The sequence below is a fragment of the Anser cygnoides genome, chromosome 33, assembly GCF_040182565.1.
Source record: "Anser cygnoides isolate HZ-2024a breed goose chromosome 33, Taihu_goose_T2T_genome, whole genome shotgun sequence".
NCBI classification, from domain to species: Eukaryota; Metazoa; Chordata; class Aves; order Anseriformes; family Anatidae; genus Anser; species Anser cygnoides.
This window is the reverse complement of record NC_089905.1, coordinates 270906-286710: the sequence shown is the minus strand read 5'-3', so window position 1 is coordinate 286710 and position 15805 is coordinate 270906. Positions and strand designations below refer to the sequence as shown.

Sequence of the window (15805 nt, the reverse complement as noted above, 5' to 3'; positions counted from 1 at the left end):
CCCCAGCCAGCCACCCTGCTTTTGCCAGTAAGGCTAATTCTTTGAGGAAACAGCTTAGGAAGGCTTCAAATTCTGCTCTGATTCACGCCCCAAGAACTTGCTTGACTCATTCTCTTCTGTTTAAACACATGCTGTTGTTAACTGGTGTTTCTCAGTCAAAACAACCCGAATGTCTTGCTCTTGGCAGGATACCTACTTGGTGTTTTGGTAGCACAAGAATTGCTCGGTCCCAAGCTGGGTTTTTAAGGGCAGATTCTCTTCGTAAGGAGAGATCTTCTCATTTCCCAAATGCATATTTGCAGCTTACTGTACTTACCACTGCCTGGCTTACCCTTAACTTGTCTGCTCTCTGCAATCTTATTTAAGTCTGAAATTGGGCATTTTGAGCCTTTCCTCAGAAGTGATTCTCTTGGCCAGTCTGTCCAGCAGAAACTTACCTCAGGGGTGAGCGATTTTTTGAAAGTAGATGATCCTGTCAAAACAACAAAGCCAAACTCAGAAAGAGTTAATCATTATCACGCATCACAAAAAAAAAAGACACGGCGCCTTGGTTCCAGAGATTTCAGGCGTCTGAAAAGCACTGACTCATGTCTGATTTCTTCCCAGCTTCTCCCCTTACAGCAGAGAGGGTTTTTGTCAAGCCACAAGGAAATGCTATTCCTCTTACTGCTCACCCACCCAGACCCTGCCTGTGCCCACACGGCAGCACAGCGACGGGCTGGCGTCCGCTCGGCCTGGCCGGCCCCCAGCACCCCTGGGGCCCCCAGCACCCCTGGGGCCCCCAGCACCCCCGGGGCCGGTACCCCCACCCCTCCCAGGGCACCACGCTGCCCGCGGTTGTTTTGCCAGGCTGAGCGCTGCCACGCGCAGCCCTCGCGGCACTTCTGCGCCCACCCACCGCCCGCACAGCCCCTCCGCGGCTGGGGACAGCCTCACGCTGCCATTTCATCGAGCAGAATTTGCATTTCAGCAAAAGGAACGGAGGCACTTAACAGCAAAATCCAGCAGCCTTCTGATCCCCTTATCGAACGATCAAAGTTCTCATTTCAATACATATTAAACAAGCAAACAAGGAAAAAAAAAACAACACAACAAACGCGTTTTATTAAGCCAAGCGCAGAAGGACCGCCCCAGCTGTCCTGCCACCTCTGCTCTCCCTTTGAAGACCCGGCGGTTTGTCCCGACGGGCTCCAGCGCTCCCACTGCGGCACCCCGCGCCGGGAGCTCCTCCTGCCCCGGCCCCGCGCCGCAGGTGGAACTCAGCCCCTGTCCTAGCCCGGAGCCAACAGATCTCAGCTCCATCCCCTTCCAGCACAGGAGACTGCGATGCCTCAAGGCTTCTGGCCTTAAAACCAGAATCATTTAGGTCAGAAAAGACCTTCAAGATCACCGAGTCCAACCATGCAACTTGCCAAGATCAGCCGGGACGCAGGGATAGGGCAAACATCCCGGGCACTATGATACAGCACTTGTTCAACAGCAATTACACCTTTTCTTTTTTTCTGTTTTAAACAAGGATCTGTAATTATGTAAATTGAAACCTCTAAAAGCCCCAAGATTCAAGCAATCCTGCAGCAGCACCACCAGCCTCATCACCTTGGAGATTAGCTGTGTTAATATTTAATCATCCGTGCGAGGCTGTATTCCACCAGGATTTAACTCCAGCTCCCTCAGCAGAGGACCCGCAGCACAGCAGATCTCTGCCACGCTGCCTTCATCACGCGAAGCAAGCGCTAAGAGCAGAACGCACACCAAGCCTCGGTTCAAAGAGCCCGTGTCCCAGAGCCCGCCTGGCTCACCCCCAGCAGCACCACAAGCAGTTACGGGATCCGAGCAGTTAATTCTAGACGAAGGAAGCAGAGCAAGGTTAGCTGGTCCTGTCCAAACCCAAATTCACTACGTCCCTAAAAGTTTCCTTCTCCTCTCGCTCGTGACGGTGGGGCCGATCCCTACGGGCAGTCTCCGAGCATTCCTTGGAGCCGTTTCCAGAAGCGGAACGAAGCCAAGGCGATGGCTGGCTGCCCTCCTCCAGCCTTAGCTGCCGGGAGCCTTTTCAGCAGCAACAGACCAGATATTCATACATCCAGGGAATAAATACTAGAAGAAAAGCTCAACAGAAGCTGTGATGATGGCACCTCGTCAAACGGTTTGGACAAACGCTTTGCTGAGCGGAGCACGGAACAAGGCACACGGGTCAGACTCACACTTCACTCGTTTGTCTAGCACACGAGCATGCTAATTTGCTACAGCCAGGACAAATACCCGCTCGGCTCTATTTTTAAACAGAGCCGCTCAGACAAATTTTAGCTGTGTTTTAGACGAAAATAAAAAGTGGAAACGTTAGCACACCCAAACACATCATCAGCCCAGCTATCCAGCGCCTGAGCGGGGCCAGCCGAGCGCCAGGACACGTCACACCGGCATGCACTCCCTTTCCTCCTCCGTCCTCCTGCTAACTTTAGGGTTTTGTCTCACCCCAGCAAACAGCCAGCATGGGAGAGGCTGCAGTTAGGAAAAAAAGCCGGGTTCTCCCCAGAAAGGTACCGCTTTGGGTGCTCAAAAGCAGGGAGCACCAGAAGAGCAGCCCCACGCCACGGCTCGCCGCCTGCTCTGGGATGCTCCGATGCACATTTACACCTGCCACCCCCAAAAAGCCTGTCGGGATCAGTCCCCCGGGACCGCAAACGGACATGGCAGGGAGGTTGCTTCTCTGCAAAGCACAGGCCAGGAAGAGCTGAGAGCAGAGAACCCGGCCGCAGCAGCGCTGCCGGCACGCACGCAGAGGCACGGGGCCGCCACGGCGTCAGGAGAGCACTTCTACAGCACGTGTCAGTAAACAGCAGCTTGGGTCGAGGGGGGAGCAGCCTTCCTGTGAGCTTGTTTAGAGAAAAACACCAAGTTCTGTCAGTCCTCGCAAGCCAAGACAGTTATGTAAGGTGGCATTTTGCTGCTGGTTACCGGAGAGGAGGAAACCATGCTTTATGCAATCCGTCTACCTCTTCGAAATGACTTCACCGAGCAGCACAAAAAGCTGAGATCTATACAAGGAAAAACAAAGAGGTTACACAGGGAACTGATACTTCAGCTACCCAAAGAAAGGGCAGATATTTTTCCCACGAAAGCACAAAAAGAAATCCTATTTTCCCTAGCTAAGATCCCAACTCCACAAGCAGAACGCCTCGCTCCTGACCGAGACCCCTTCCTGCAGAAGCCACGCACGACAAAAACCCTCCCGTGGCTCCAGAGGAGCCCCGGCGCCCCATCCACCTCCGCGAGGGCTGCTCTGAAAAGCTGCAGCAGGCGGGCCCGAGCTGGGGCCCGGGGCAGGCCCCACAGGGACCGCCGGCGCTGGAAGCGGCCCCTGCCTGCACGGCCCCCGGGGATAACAAAACACTCGCAGGCTCTTGAGCTTGGCCAGAAGGCCAGCGGTGAGGCATGTTCTGAAACTCTCTGCATCGACAGGTTTGTTCCAATAGACGTTAAGAAAATTAAACCAAATGCACCGGGAGAGCTCGTGAACTCGGCCTCCAGACAAAGAGCTCCCACAGGCTCCTCGTCGGGGGTCTCTCTGCTGCCACCGTCCGCAGACGGCAGCCCCCGCTGACGCACGCACCGCCGACGTTACTGCCCCGGATCCGTGCGTCTCCCTTCCTCCCCTCCGCTCGCTTCACAAGCCTGTTGATGGAGGCGCGGGGCGCTCCTGAAGTTACTCGATTCTGCTGACGTGGACGCCGCAGCGAGCAGGGGACTTGCTGGGAGGAAGCCCAGGCAGATATGGAAGACGCAGACTTCGGTAATTTTATCTGGGCTCCTCTTGCTGTTTTGCAGGAACAGCAAATGTGTCCTCAAGCTCTCTTCGCCAGCAGACTGCCGGAGGCTTTTTGGGGAGGTCGGCATACCCAACCTGGAGCAACGAAGCAGCTTTTCACTCCAGGAGGCCGGGCAGAATCCAACCCTGGCCTCCGCACGCACAGGCCAGCTCCCCAGCTGCACGGTGCAAGGTCCCCAGCACTTCGTAGGGACCCAGACAAAGCTAGAAATCGATGAAAAAGCAGCCTGCTCTGTCCTCCGCGCTGCCCCAGGCTGGCAGGGGTGGGCACAACTCCCCAGAAGGACGGGGCTGGGGCTTTTCCCCATCACCCGGGGGCTGCTGACATCCTCCCGGTGTTTCACCATCGGGGCTGGCACGGCTGTCCCCGCAGTCCCAGGCACAGGCACGCTTCATGGCAGCGAGTGTGTGGGAGCGCTAATCCAAACCCAGCAGAAGCCACCGGGGCGGGGAAGAAACCCATTTCCCTTCATTTCTCACCGGCACAGCTTGACCAAAGGCGAGTGGGAACAGGAGCACTGCCAAACAAAACCCCTTCTGAAGGTGCACGGAGGCACGGCTCCGTCTCGACCGCCAGCAGGTTACCTCTCCACCGGAGCAGGGCTGGCAGATGACCTCGGGACTTCACGAGGTCTTCGCTCCTGTGCCCCGCGGAGGACAGCCCCCAACACCCTGCGCTCCCACCGGTCCTCAGGACAGCGGTGGGAGAGCGGCCGCGCCGTTCCACGGCCTGGGGCTGCGACGGTGTCAGCAGAAAAGGGCAGGGAGCAAGAGGCATCCGCCACCTGCTCCAGGCCCCTCCGCGTTCCTCCCCCACCGTCCCTGGCCCAACACCAACCCTCTGGCCTGAGCTGCGCCCTTCTGCTCCCCCAGAACAGGGGTTGGAAATGAAGCAGACGCAGATGACGTCTCGGCACCGCCAACGTAGCCCAGGGAGCTGCCGGACTGCGGAGTACTCGCTTTATTGCTTTTCCTGATGCTTCAGAGCAAAAATATCCCAGGGGAGGAGGAGTGACAGGATCTCAGCTTTCCCAGCCGCATTCCGGGGCAGGCTGCAGTGCTTGCTGAAGGCGTTTAGCACCTGCGAATCGATGAGCCCTCGGACAAGAACGTTCCCTGGAATACCTGCTGGAAACTCCTTCCCGCAGCCCGCAGGGAGCAGAGACCCCCTGGCACAGGTTCTGCCACCTGGAAACCAACCCCGCAGCTGGCCCGAGCCCACCGGTTTCGCAGCTCGGCATTACGACACCTTTCCACGAGAACATTGCAACGGTTCGAAACTTAAACTGCTCCCCAACAGCAGCACCTACACGAGAAACGCGGAGTCGCTGGATTTTCCATGGTGCTGGGGGATTCCAGAGGCAGCTTTAGGGCTGTCAGGCCGACTTTGGGGATACAAACCTTTACAGCAAACGCTAAAGCTGTCCTTCTCCAGCTCATCCTGCGAATACTGCCGAGGGGTGCTGCCGAAACAGCCCCTGCCCCAGGGCAGCACCGAGGGCCTCGCTCAAAGGCACCAGGACCAACACAGCCTGCTGCACTGCGCGCCGGGTGTCAGGGAAGACAAACGTTCGTTTTCCAGGAGAATAAAATGTAGGCCAGGCGTAAGGGATCCCTCTGCCCCGGGAGCACTCTGTTTTAAACAAGGCAGAGCCTGCGGGGACGTGGCGAGGTAACACGTTTAATCACCGCGCTCACACGGCGACCGAGAAAGGACGCGAGCGGCTCGCGCCTCTCGTCGCTCTCTGCATCGCGGGGCACCCGCGCCAGCGGCACTTTAACGACACGGAGAAGCAGCTTTTGCTTTCCAAAGGGAAATTCAGACGCAGCTCAGGAAATGGCACTACAGGTCACCGGTGCCCCCACCAAACCGCACGGCTCTCACTTGCTTTCTAGCCACTGCCTCGCTGGATGAGCTGTCGGAAGAGACGCGTTTGTCATTATTCAGACAAGCCAGTGCTTATCTTTGTTCTCTCAGCTGCAATCTTTTGTCTCCATCTTGAAGACGGGGCAGCTCTGCCCAGTGCCGGGGCACCACGAGCAGTTCCCACAGCCACCGGTGTGCTCCCAGCAGGGGCGGTGACAGCGGGACCCAGCTCACGCTGCCGACCTTCGACGCCCACTGAGGCCTCCTCGGATTCCATTATCGTTTGCGAAGAAGAGACTTTTACAACAGAGACAAGACTCGAAGTCATCTGACGTCCTATTTTAAGCTCGAGGATGATGAGCCATTCAGATGTTTCTGTTTAATAAACCGATCTTTCCTCCCGCGTGCTTGGTCTCAGCCAGGTGGGCCCGAGAAGGCTTTGTCCCCCGTGCAGGAATCGGAGGGTGGGAGCCGAGGCTTCGTGGGCGCGTTACACCTCCAGCACGGGCTCAGGAGTCTGCTCTCAGCTCACTGCAGAGGTGTCGGGAGGATTTTCCTGCCCACAGAAGTGGCTGAGCCATTTTGAGAGCGATTCTTTTGTCTGTGGATGTCAGGGAGGGGCCTGAAGCCGGGGTGACAATGAACTCTCAACTCTCTCAGATCTGTAATTATAAAGCAGTCGCTGCACCGAAGGCACAAAGAAGCAAACAACTGAAATCCCACATTAGCATTTTTGGCACATGCTGCTTCAAAGTGAAAGCAGCAAAATGAGAAATCCTCCTGGGTGTTTCCCCGGGGAGTCGAGCACGCAGCAGGGCAGGGCCGCAGGAGGGGAGCAGGGGGCGGATGGGAGGAGGAAGGGTGGGACTTGGAACCGTTCTCGTCCCCTTTATTTCAGCTGGAAGAGGCCGGTAGCTGAGTAATCAGCCCCCAGGGCGAACCACGCCGTGTGCCACTGAGGGTGGACAACAAGCCCTGCTGGGGCCTGAGATGGGTTAAGGTTTACCGTGGAGAAAAGCCTCGCGTCCAGAGCGGGCATCCCCACGAATACCGTCCCCCTCCGCCCGCAGAGCCGCTCCCCCAGCTCTCGGCGAGCTTCACGCGATGGCCCCGAGGCCAAAGCGAGACGGCAAAGAGAAGCCCTGGCTACCTCTGCAGCCCGGTGCTTGCTCACGGCCCTGTTGTTACACAGAACTCACACTCGGCCAGACCGGCAAGTGCCTCTCGCTGCCAGGACCACGGGTAACAGCCGAGCCAGGCCCAGCCTGCACGCGGGGAGCTGCACCGCGGGCTGCCCATCGCAGGTCTGTGCTGCTGCGCGCCCCTCTGCGCTCCAGCTCTGCCCCTGCTCCCAGGAACCTGCCGAGCCCCAGCCCGGGCGCTGCCCGCAGCAGCCCAGCTCGGGGAAGGGGGCGAGCGCCCAGAGAGGCCCCAGGTCTCCCCGAGACGGCGCCAGGGCTCAGTGCCCGCACCGCCAGGGATCGACCAAGGTAACGTCCTTCACGTATCGCACACGTCACGCAGAGGCTCTTTCATAATTAGGATTCGAATCCTGTGGGAAATGCGCGTTAGCCAACACCTAGCTACCTGGAAAGCAAACAATGGCAATTATTCCAGCAGGAAGGGAGAAGAGATTTACTTGTGTACTCGCATATTTTCTCCGAAGTAAAGCTCTTGACGCCCTCTGCGCCCCGCAAGCCCTCTGGAGCCGGCTCCTCCTCCCCAGGTCAGGGGACAGGCAGAGGGGGCAGCTCGCGTCCTGAAAGGAGGCCCCACAGCAGGGCGAGGGAAGGCCCCAGGGCCTCGCCCTGAGCTGCAGCACGGCTGCCGTAGCCAGCAGAGATCCAAGCGCTCTGTTCCTCCTCACAGAACCGGCTCTATGGGCCCAACGGGTACTACGGCTCCGCTGCCTGCTCCTGAGCTGAACGAAGACGAAGCGGGGATGCGAGAGACCCATTTCCAAAACTGCCTGGTGGACGGACACAGCTCGGAAGGCAGAAAATCCGACGCCTGCGTGCGGCCCTGCCAGCGGACGGCCGAGCAGCGCTTCAGCAGCTTTGCCGCAACGATCGCAGTCGGTTCTCTTACAGGGGGGCTCAGCAAGCGGCCCCCAAACGCTTCTGCACAAGAGCGGGGTAGCGGGCAGCAGGTGCAGAACACCAACGAGCCGAGGCTCATCCCGAAGGCTTCCCCTGCCTTTCTTTTCTTCCCCCCCCCCCCCCACGCTGTGATCTGGGCGACAAGCGCTTTCTCCGCGCCCAGGGAGCTTCAGCGCTCTGCGTTCCGAGAAACAGAAATCCCTCAGCGCTCCCTGCCACGACTCGGGGAAGACGGACGGATCTCGCCGGGCCCCAACTAAAAGGCTCTCAGGAGATCGCCCGGGCGCCCAGCCGCACGGGGCGGCTCCGGGGGCAGCACGGAGGGGGAGCGGGGCCCGGGCCGCCGCCGCCGGGACGCGGGGAGAGCGCAGGGGGAAGCGCTGCGAGGGGGCCGAGCTCCAGGCACCGAACGCGCCCCGCTTCTCGGCCCAGGGGGCTCCCGCCGCCCCCAGCTCCCCGCCGCCCCGGCCCGGCCCGCCCCGCGCCGCCTCCCGGCCGTGACAGCGAAACCTCCCGCGGAGCCGCCGGAGCCCCGCGACCTCCCCCGGGAGCCGAACGGACACGGCGCCCCCGCAGCCCCCGCAGCCCCCGGGGAACGCGGCTGAGGAGCGGCGCGGGGAGGGGGGGGGGGGGGGCCGCGCTCCCCCCCCGCCCGCGGCCCCCCCATCGGCGGCGGCTCGGCCCCGGCCCGGCCCGGGCCCCGCCCGTGACCCCCCAGCCCCTCCCGGGGCCCCGGCCCGCCCCGGCCCCGCGCCTCCCGCCTGGCCCCAGCCGAGGCTCTCCCGCCTCGCCCCCGCGGGGCTCAGCCCAAGCCCAAGCCCCGGCCCCCCCCCCGGCCCCGTACCCCCCAGGCCGCCGCCGCCGCTGCCCCCCGGCTCGGGCCCCGCCGCCGCCATCTTGCCGCGCGCTCTCCCTCTCTCCTCCAGCGCCGGCTCGCGAGGCCCCGCCCCCCGCCGCTCCGGCCCCCACCACTCGGCCGCGGGCGCGGGGGGGGAGGAAGCGGCGCGGCCGCTCGGAGCGCACGCGCCGCCGGGGCCGGCTCCGCCCCCCGCCCGCGGCCCGGCCTCGCCCGCCCCGCGCCCGCCGGGGCGCTCAGAGCGCACGCGCCGGGGCCGGGCGCGGGGAGCCGGGGGGAGGGGGGAGCCGCCGGCGCGTGGCGTGACGTCACGCCGCCCCCGCCGCCACGCGTGACGTCACCGCGGCGGCGGCGGCCCCGCGATGAGCCTGGCGGAGGGCCGCGCCCCGCGGCGCACGGCCGGCAACCGGCTGTCGGGGCTGCTGGAGGCCGAGGAGGAGGACGAGTTCTACCAGACCACGTACGGCGGCTTCACCGAGGTGCGGCGCGGGGGGCCCCGGGGGGCCTTTAGGGGAGCCCCGAGGGCGGGGGGGGGTCTCGGGGGCCCGGGAGGCCCCGGCGGCGGCGCTGGTCGGGACCGGGTCCCGGGGGGGGGGCCGGGGAAGGGGCTGCGGGGCGGCGGGAGGGGCCCCCGGGAGCGCGGCCCCTCAGGGGCGGCAGGGTGCGGTGTCAGCCCCCGGCCCCTCTGTCCCCGCAGGAGTCGGGCGACGACGAGTACCGGGGCGACCAGTCGGACAGCGACGATGAGGTGGACTCCGACTTCGACATCGACGAGGGCGAGGAGCCGACCAGCGACCAGGACGAGAGCGAGCCCAAGCGGCGCCGCCGCATCGTCACCAAGGCCTACAGGGTGAGCGGGCGGGCGGGGACGCGGCGTGGGGCCCCCCCGGCACCGCCACGGGCAGAGCGGGGCCTGGGCTCCCCTCGAACAACTGCCGGACCACCGGGAGGGGATGCGGCTGCCTCCCAGAAGGGGGGGGGATGGCCAGCAGTCAGCAGCGGCGTTGCCGGTCGCGGGGAGGAGACGCTCCCCGTGGGTCGTCTCAGAGGCACCACGGTGCCAGCCCCAGGGGGGTTCCCATCCCAGCCGGAACAGAGCGTTTCTTCTTCCTCACGCTGCCCGGCCCGGTAGGAGCCCCTCAAGAGCCTTCGACCCAAGAAGGCGGATGCCCCCAGCAGCGGCTCCCAAAAGGCCCGAGAGGTGAAATCCACCCCCTTGGAGCTCCAGGACGAAGTGGGAGACAGTGAGTGCACGCAGGCTTGGACACGCGGGCTGGAAACGCGCTCCCAGCTCCAGGGAGCCGCGTCGGGGCCCGCGGTGAGCTCCGTCCCCCCGTTGCAGGCCGGAAGCACATGCGGCAGTCGACAACGGAGCACACGCGCCAGACCTTCCTGCGCATCCAGGAGCGTCAGGTGCAGTCCAAGCGCAAGAAGGGTGGCCCCAACTACGACCGCCCCCTGACGCAGGAGGAGCTGCTGGAAGAGGCCAAGATCACGGAGGAGATCAACCTCCGCTCCCTGGGTGAGCAGGGCACGAGGAGGCCCGGGGAGGGGGTTGCGAGTGTGAGTGGGGCGCTGAGCCTCACCCGTGGCATGTCCTTGCTTTCCCAGAGAACTACGAGCGTCTGGAGGCCGACAAAAAGAAGCAGGTCCAGAAGAAAAGGAAGTGTGTGGGGCCTGTCATCCGGTACTGGTCTGTCACCATGCCCCTCATCACGGAGCTGGGCAAGGAGGAGAACGTGGACGTGGAGGGGTAGGTTGGGGTCGCCTCGGTGGGGTCCCGGTGGTTCCCCCCACGCTGCATGTGGCCAGACCCGTCTGTCCCAAGTTCCCGTCCTCGATTCCTCCCTGGGCTCTTTTCTGCCACAACAGGGGGCGAATGGGTTTGGGGCGATGCTTCGGAGCGCCACAACCCCATGTTCTGCTCCTGCGGGACAGCGCTGCCTCGCGTGGGAGCTCTCGGGGTTCCCCTGGCCCCGGCTGTCTCCTCAGAGCTGACTCCGGCCCTTCCAGGTTGGACCAAGACCTGCAGCAGGCAGAAGCGGCCCCAGCTGTGGCTCCAGCCTCTGCTGGGAAGTGTTCCCGCACCTTCATCTCCTTCACCGACGACGAGACCTTCGAGCGCTTCTTCCCCAAAGCGAAGCCGCCGCGGCTGCCAGTGAGGGAGATCTGCCCCGTCACCCACAAGCCGGCTGTCTACCGCGACCCCATCACCGACATCCCCTATTCCAACATCCGCGCTTTCAAAATCATCCGCGAGGCCTACAAGAAGTACATCACGGCGCACGGGCTGCCCAGCGCCGCTGCCTCTGCTGCCCTGGGGGCCGCCCCCCCCGGCCCCGACCCCGGCGTCCGCGCCACGCGCCAGAAGATCATCATCAAGCAGAGCGTCCCCGCCACCTGAGGGCCTGCGGCTGCACACAGACGGCTCTGGATCGTTCTTTGCCGTGCTCCAGCTCCCGTGGGCGATGGTTTGTTGCTCTATTTATCGACTTTATACTTTTTTTTTAATAAAAAAAGAAAAATCCCAGTAACAAGCGTACAACAAAGCCAAGCGTGCGGACATTCATTTCCACCACTACGCAAGCAGTGCCTGCAGCTCTACACGAGCCTACAGGAAGCAGCGTATACAACCCCTTGTCTTCTGGGAGACCCTATAATAAACAAGCAGTAGCTCCTGAGTGCTGCTGGTGGGGCTGCGGGCGCCCCTGGTCCCTGCTGAAGACAAGTGCAAACCCCCACCCAAACGTGGCTCTGCTGAACGAGGAGCTCGGGGGAGCAGAGCCCCCCGGCCCGGCGCAGGACGAAGGGGCGTTAAGGGGCATTAAGCGTCTCCGGGGGGGGAAAGGGGACGTTGGGGTGGCTCCGAGGGGCCCTGGGACACGCGGGTTAGCCTCTCCCCGCGGTGGCCGGGGCTGTTCCCCACGTCCCCCTCCCCAGGGCACCGCGTGAGCTCCAAACCTCCCCTTCCCGCATCCCGACGCAGGGCTCGGAGCCCGCAGCCGGGCCCGGGGGGAGGCTCGGATGGCCGCGGGGGGCCTGCACCACCCTGGTGCTGGGGTGGAGCCGTTGCGGGGCGCTGGCAGGGCTCGATAACGCCGGCGATATGTGATCTCGCCCCTCCCCGCTGCCGGCTCGCAGAATAAAACGCTGATCTCATGCTCTGCGCGGCCGGAGCCCTTGGCTCAGCACCGGGGCACAGCCCAGGCAGGCTCCGCAGCCCCAGGCAGCGGCCAGGTAGGGCCGGGGGGGGGTCCCTGGGGTTAGGGGGGTGTCACCCCTAAAGGCACCAGCTCGGGGGACCCAGCGTGCCTCTGAGGATCCCCACACCAGGGGGGTGCCCCCGGCTTTCTCCTATGGGTCTCAGTGCACAGGTCCCTGCTAGGGGTGCCAGGGTGCCTCCCCCAGGGTGCCCCCCCAGCCTCAGACCTGTGTGTCGGGGGGTAAATCCTCATCATTTGGGGGGGCTCAGGGGGGTGCAGGGCCCCACGTCCCAAGCATGCGACCGTGCTTCCTCCCTGAGGGCTGGGGGGGCACTGGGTGCATAAGGGGGGTGTTGGAGGGGTGGGGGCTGCGGAGCTGGGAGCTGCCCCCAGCCGGTGGGGAAGGCTGGGGGGGGCTGAGGAGCAGCACTGGGCTGTGACTCAGTTTCCCCAAGAGCTCTGTGGTGATGGCTGGGCTCAACCCCCACTGGGGTGCCCCAAGGCCCCCCCCAGCCAGGCAGGACCCCTCCGGGCATGGCTGTGGTGTGTCCGGTGGGAGCTCGGCACGGCATGGGGGCCCCCCCGGCCCGGCAGCCTCCTGCCAGCCGCTCAGCCCCCGCATCCCCCCCCAGGCCGCCCCTCAGCCCCCAGCCATGACGTCCTACCGGCAGGAGCTGGAGAAGTACCGGGACATCGACGAGGACAAGATCCTGCGGGAGCTGTCGGCCGAGGAGCTGGAGCAGCTCGACACAGAGCTGCTGGAGATGGACCCGGAGGTGCGCCCGTGGCCCGGCCCGAGGCGGGGCGGGGGGCACCAGGCAGGGCACCCGCACCCACGGCCAGCCCGGTGCCTCCCCAGAACGTGCTGCTGCCGGCGGGGCTGCGGCAGCGGGACCAGACGCGGAAGAGCCCGACGGGGCCGCTGGACCGTGAGGCGCTGCTGCAGCACCTGGAGAAACAAGCGCTGGAGGCCGGCGAGCGCGAGGACCTGGTGCCCTTCACCGGCGAGAAGAAAGGTGCGGGGCTGGGGGGACGCGGGGGACGGGGCCCCGCAGCGCCAGGTATATTTAGCTCGGCGGGATGGCCCTCGCCGGCGGCTCGGATGTCCTGGGCGAGCTGGGCCCCCGCCAGCGCCGGGCATGGCCGCCCCCAGCAATGTCACCCCCAGCGTGGCCACCTCGCAGCACCGCCACCCCCCCGGTACCGCCGCCCCCTGGCACTGCCACCCCCCCCGGTACCGCTGCCCCCCGGTACCGCCGCCCCCCGGTACCGCCGCGTTGCCCTCCGGCAGCACATCCCCCAAGCGCCTGCCCCCGCCCCGGCACAGGGCCGCCAAGCCCCCATAGCCTGCGGCTGCTGCCCCCCGGCTCGTGCCAGGCCGTGCAGGGTCCAGCCCCGCGTCCCCCCGCCCAGGGAAGCCCTTCGTGCCCAAGAATCCCAAGCGGGAGATCCCCCGCGAGGAGCAGATCACGCTGGAGCCAGAGCTGGAGGAGGCGCTGGCCAACGCCACCGAGGCCGAGATGTGCGACATCGCCGGTGAGTCCCGCGCGTGCGGCCGCCCCCCGGCACCCACCCCTCGTGCGGGGCCGCGCCTTGCCCGCGCCCCGTCCCTGTGTCACATCCGCGTCCCCTGCCCCCCCAGCTGGGCCCCCGCCAGGGCCCAGCTAAAAGCAGCAGCCTGCCCCCGTGCCCCCGCGCTCGGCTTTCAGCCTGGCCCCCAGCCCGCCCGTGGCTGGCTGGGGGGGGATGAGGGGGGGTCCGCAGGCGGCCGTGGGGTGGCCCCATGGTGGCCCCGTGGCTTGCAGTGACCCCGGGGTGCCCCCGCAGCCATCCTGGGCATGTACACGCTGATGAGCAACAAGCAGTACTACGACGCGATCTGCAGCGGGACCATCTCCAACACGGAGGGCATCAACAGTGAGTGCGCGCCGCGGGGACGGGGGGCGCGGGGCTGGGGGCAGCAGGGCTGCCGGGGGCACGCCGCAGGCGGTCTCGCTCCTGGATTCAGCAGGGAGCCCCCATCCACGTGCGCACACGTGGCTCTGCGCGCCTGCACACGTGTCTGCGCGCGTGCCCGCGTGCCGTCACACGTGTCCCCCCGCGCCGTCACACGTGTCCCCCCGCACGCACGCGTGCCCCAGGCGTGGTGAAGCCCGACACGTACAAGCCGGTGCCAGACGAGCCCCCGAACCCCACCAACGTGGAGGAGACGCTGCGGCAGATCCAGGCCAACGACGCGGCGCTGGAGGACGTCAACCTCAACAACATCAAGGCGAGGGGCCGGGCTTGGGGGGCAGCTGGCCCCAGGGGCCCGTCCCCAAAGCACTGGTCCATGCCCCGGGGTGTCCTCAGGAGGCCCTCAGGGCGCTGGTCCTGGGGTGTCTCTGGTGTGCTCAGCCCTGTCCTGGGGTGTCCCCACGGGGCTGGTCCCTGTCCCGGGGGGCCCTGGAGGGTACCAGCAGGGACGGTCCTTGCCTTGGGGCGTCCCTGGGGGGTTTGTCCCCATCCCGAGTGGCTCCGGGGTACCCCAGGTCCTCATCCTGGGACAGCCACGTCCCCAACAACGCGTATGTCCCCCTGGTGACATCCTGCATCCTCTTAGTGCCGCTTACAACCCTTCGATGACACCCTGCAAGCGCTCAGGGACGCCCCTGTGCCCTTGGAGACATCCACATCCCCCCAGTGCCACCTGCATCCCCCCGGTGACACCCTGCATCCTCCCGGGGATGCTCTCCTCTCCTCGGTGACGCCCACGTCCCCTCGCTGCAGGACATTCCCATCTCCACGCTGAAGGCCATCTGCGAGGCCATGAAAACCAACACGCACGTCAAGAAGCTCAGCCTGGTGGCAACCCGCAGCAACGACCCCGTGGCCACCGTGAGTTCAGCCCCGTGGCCCTCCGTGTCCCCACACGGCCCTGGACGGGGAAGAGAGGCAGTCCCCTTCCCCCGGCTCACCGCCGGCACCAGCGAGGCGAGGTCGCAGCGGCCTTGCCCCCGCTGGCGACCCCCCACGTGCCGGAGGGGCAGCCAGCCCTGGGTGACACCCGAGGTGACGCCAGGCTCCCACAGGCCGTGGCCGAGATGCTGACGGAGAACAAGACGCTGCAGAGCCTCAACATTGAGTCCAACTTCATCACCAGCGCCGGCATGATGAGCATCATCAAGGCCGTGTACCAAAACAACACCCTGAGCGAGCTCAAGGTGGACAACCAGGTAGGGACGGGCACCCGCGGGTGGCCTGGGGCGCGTGCCCGGTTTGCCCAGCGTGCCCGGTTTGGCCCACTGTGCCCCTGCCCTGCAGTGCCAGCGGCTGGGCGACACGGTGGAGATGGAGATGGCGACGATGCTGGAGCAGTGCCCCTCCGTGGTGCGCTTCGGGTACCACTTCACACAGCAGGGCCCCCGTGCCCGCGCCGCCATCGCCATCACCCGCAACAACGAGCTCCGTGAGTGCCCCGGGGCTGCCCTGGGCAGGAATGGGGCTGGGAGGGGGCACAATGGCTTCTGAGGGGGGCGCACAGCCCTGGCCCTGGCCCTGACCTGCTTCTTCCCGTCCCCAGGTCGCAAGCAGAAGAAAACCTAAACGCTTCCCACCACAGCCCTGCAGACCCCCGAGCTCAGCTCGCCCCCGAGCCGCGCTCTGGGCTCCCCAGGGCTGGGTCAGCTGTAAATAAAGGTTATGGAGACACGGGGTCGGGGGCTGCTTTTGGGACAGGGCCACAAGGATGAGGGCAGGATTTGTGCATGGGGGGGGATCCGGGGGGATTGGCTGAGTGAGGGCGACACTGCTGGAGGATCCCTTTTTCAGGGCTCGAGACCCAGAGGCCCCCGTTAGCCTCAAGCCATTAATCCAGGGCTCGTTACGGGGCAAGCTGGATGCCTGGATCCCCTCGTGGAGCAACGGGCAGCAGGGTCGGGGTATTTATACCCCGGGGATTGGGTTACGGGG

The 15805-nt window shown here is 64.9% G+C and overlaps 3 protein-coding genes across 3 annotated transcripts in view; 2 read left to right on the top strand and 1 right to left on the bottom strand.

The window, feature by feature from the left end:
• Positions 1-8706, bottom strand: part of LOC106049273 (putative PIP5K1A and PSMD4-like protein) — a 32199-nt gene extending 23493 nt beyond the window's left edge. The window contains exons 1-3 of the mRNA XM_066985869.1: positions 8640-8706; positions 2997-3038; positions 438-472 (exon numbers count right to left, since the gene is read on the bottom strand). Of these exons, the coding sequence (XP_066841970.1) occupies positions 438-472; positions 2997-3038; positions 8640-8691 (129 nt within the window). The 5' untranslated portion in view covers positions 8692-8706. The remainder of the gene's footprint in view (positions 1-437; positions 473-2996; positions 3039-8639) is intronic.
• A 236-nt stretch (positions 8707-8942) lies between these two features.
• On the top strand, positions 8943-11200 carry VPS72 (vacuolar protein sorting 72 homolog). The gene is made up of 6 exons (XM_066985960.1): positions 8943-9130; positions 9349-9501; positions 9784-9895; positions 9994-10173; positions 10263-10404; positions 10665-11200. Exons 1-6 carry the CDS (start codon positions 9014-9016, stop codon positions 11053-11055), a joined length of 1095 nt encoding a protein of 364 aa, XP_066842061.1. The 5' UTR covers positions 8943-9013; the 3' UTR covers positions 11056-11200.
• Positions 11201-11733: 533 nt separating this feature from the next.
• TMOD4 (tropomodulin 4) lies at positions 11734-15547 on the top strand. The gene is made up of 10 exons (XM_066985961.1): positions 11734-11888; positions 12487-12630; positions 12714-12870; positions 13268-13390; positions 13682-13771; positions 13996-14126; positions 14624-14731; positions 14926-15069; positions 15158-15302; positions 15417-15547. The coding sequence occupies exons 2-10, from the start codon at positions 12508-12510 to the stop codon at positions 15437-15439; spliced, it is 1044 nt and encodes a 347-aa protein (XP_066842062.1). The 5' UTR covers positions 11734-11888; positions 12487-12507; the 3' UTR covers positions 15440-15547.
• The last annotated feature ends 258 nt before the right edge of the window (positions 15548-15805 follow it).

Bases quoted from the DNA above. Each gene is read 5' to 3' on its own strand.
- TMOD4 (XM_066985961.1), top strand. From the start codon at position 12,508: ATGACGTCCTACCGGCAGGAGCTGGAGAAGTACCGGGACATCGACGAG. The intron at 13,391-13,681 runs GTGAGTCCCGCG...GTGCCCCCGCAG, and splicing joins CGAGATGTGCGACATCGCCG to CCATCCTGGGCATGTACACG. The intron at 15,303-15,416 runs GTGAGTGCCCCG...TCCCGTCCCCAG, and splicing joins CACCCGCAACAACGAGCTCC to GTCGCAAGCAGAAGAAAACC.
- VPS72 (XM_066985960.1), top strand. From the start codon at position 9,014: ATGAGCCTGGCGGAGGGCCGCGCCCCGCGGCGCACGGCCGGCAACCGG. The intron at 9,502-9,783 runs GTGAGCGGGCGG...CCGGCCCGGTAG, and splicing joins TCGTCACCAAGGCCTACAGG to GAGCCCCTCAAGAGCCTTCG. The intron at 9,896-9,993 runs GTGAGTGCACGC...CCCCCGTTGCAG, and splicing joins CCAGGACGAAGTGGGAGACA to GCCGGAAGCACATGCGGCAG.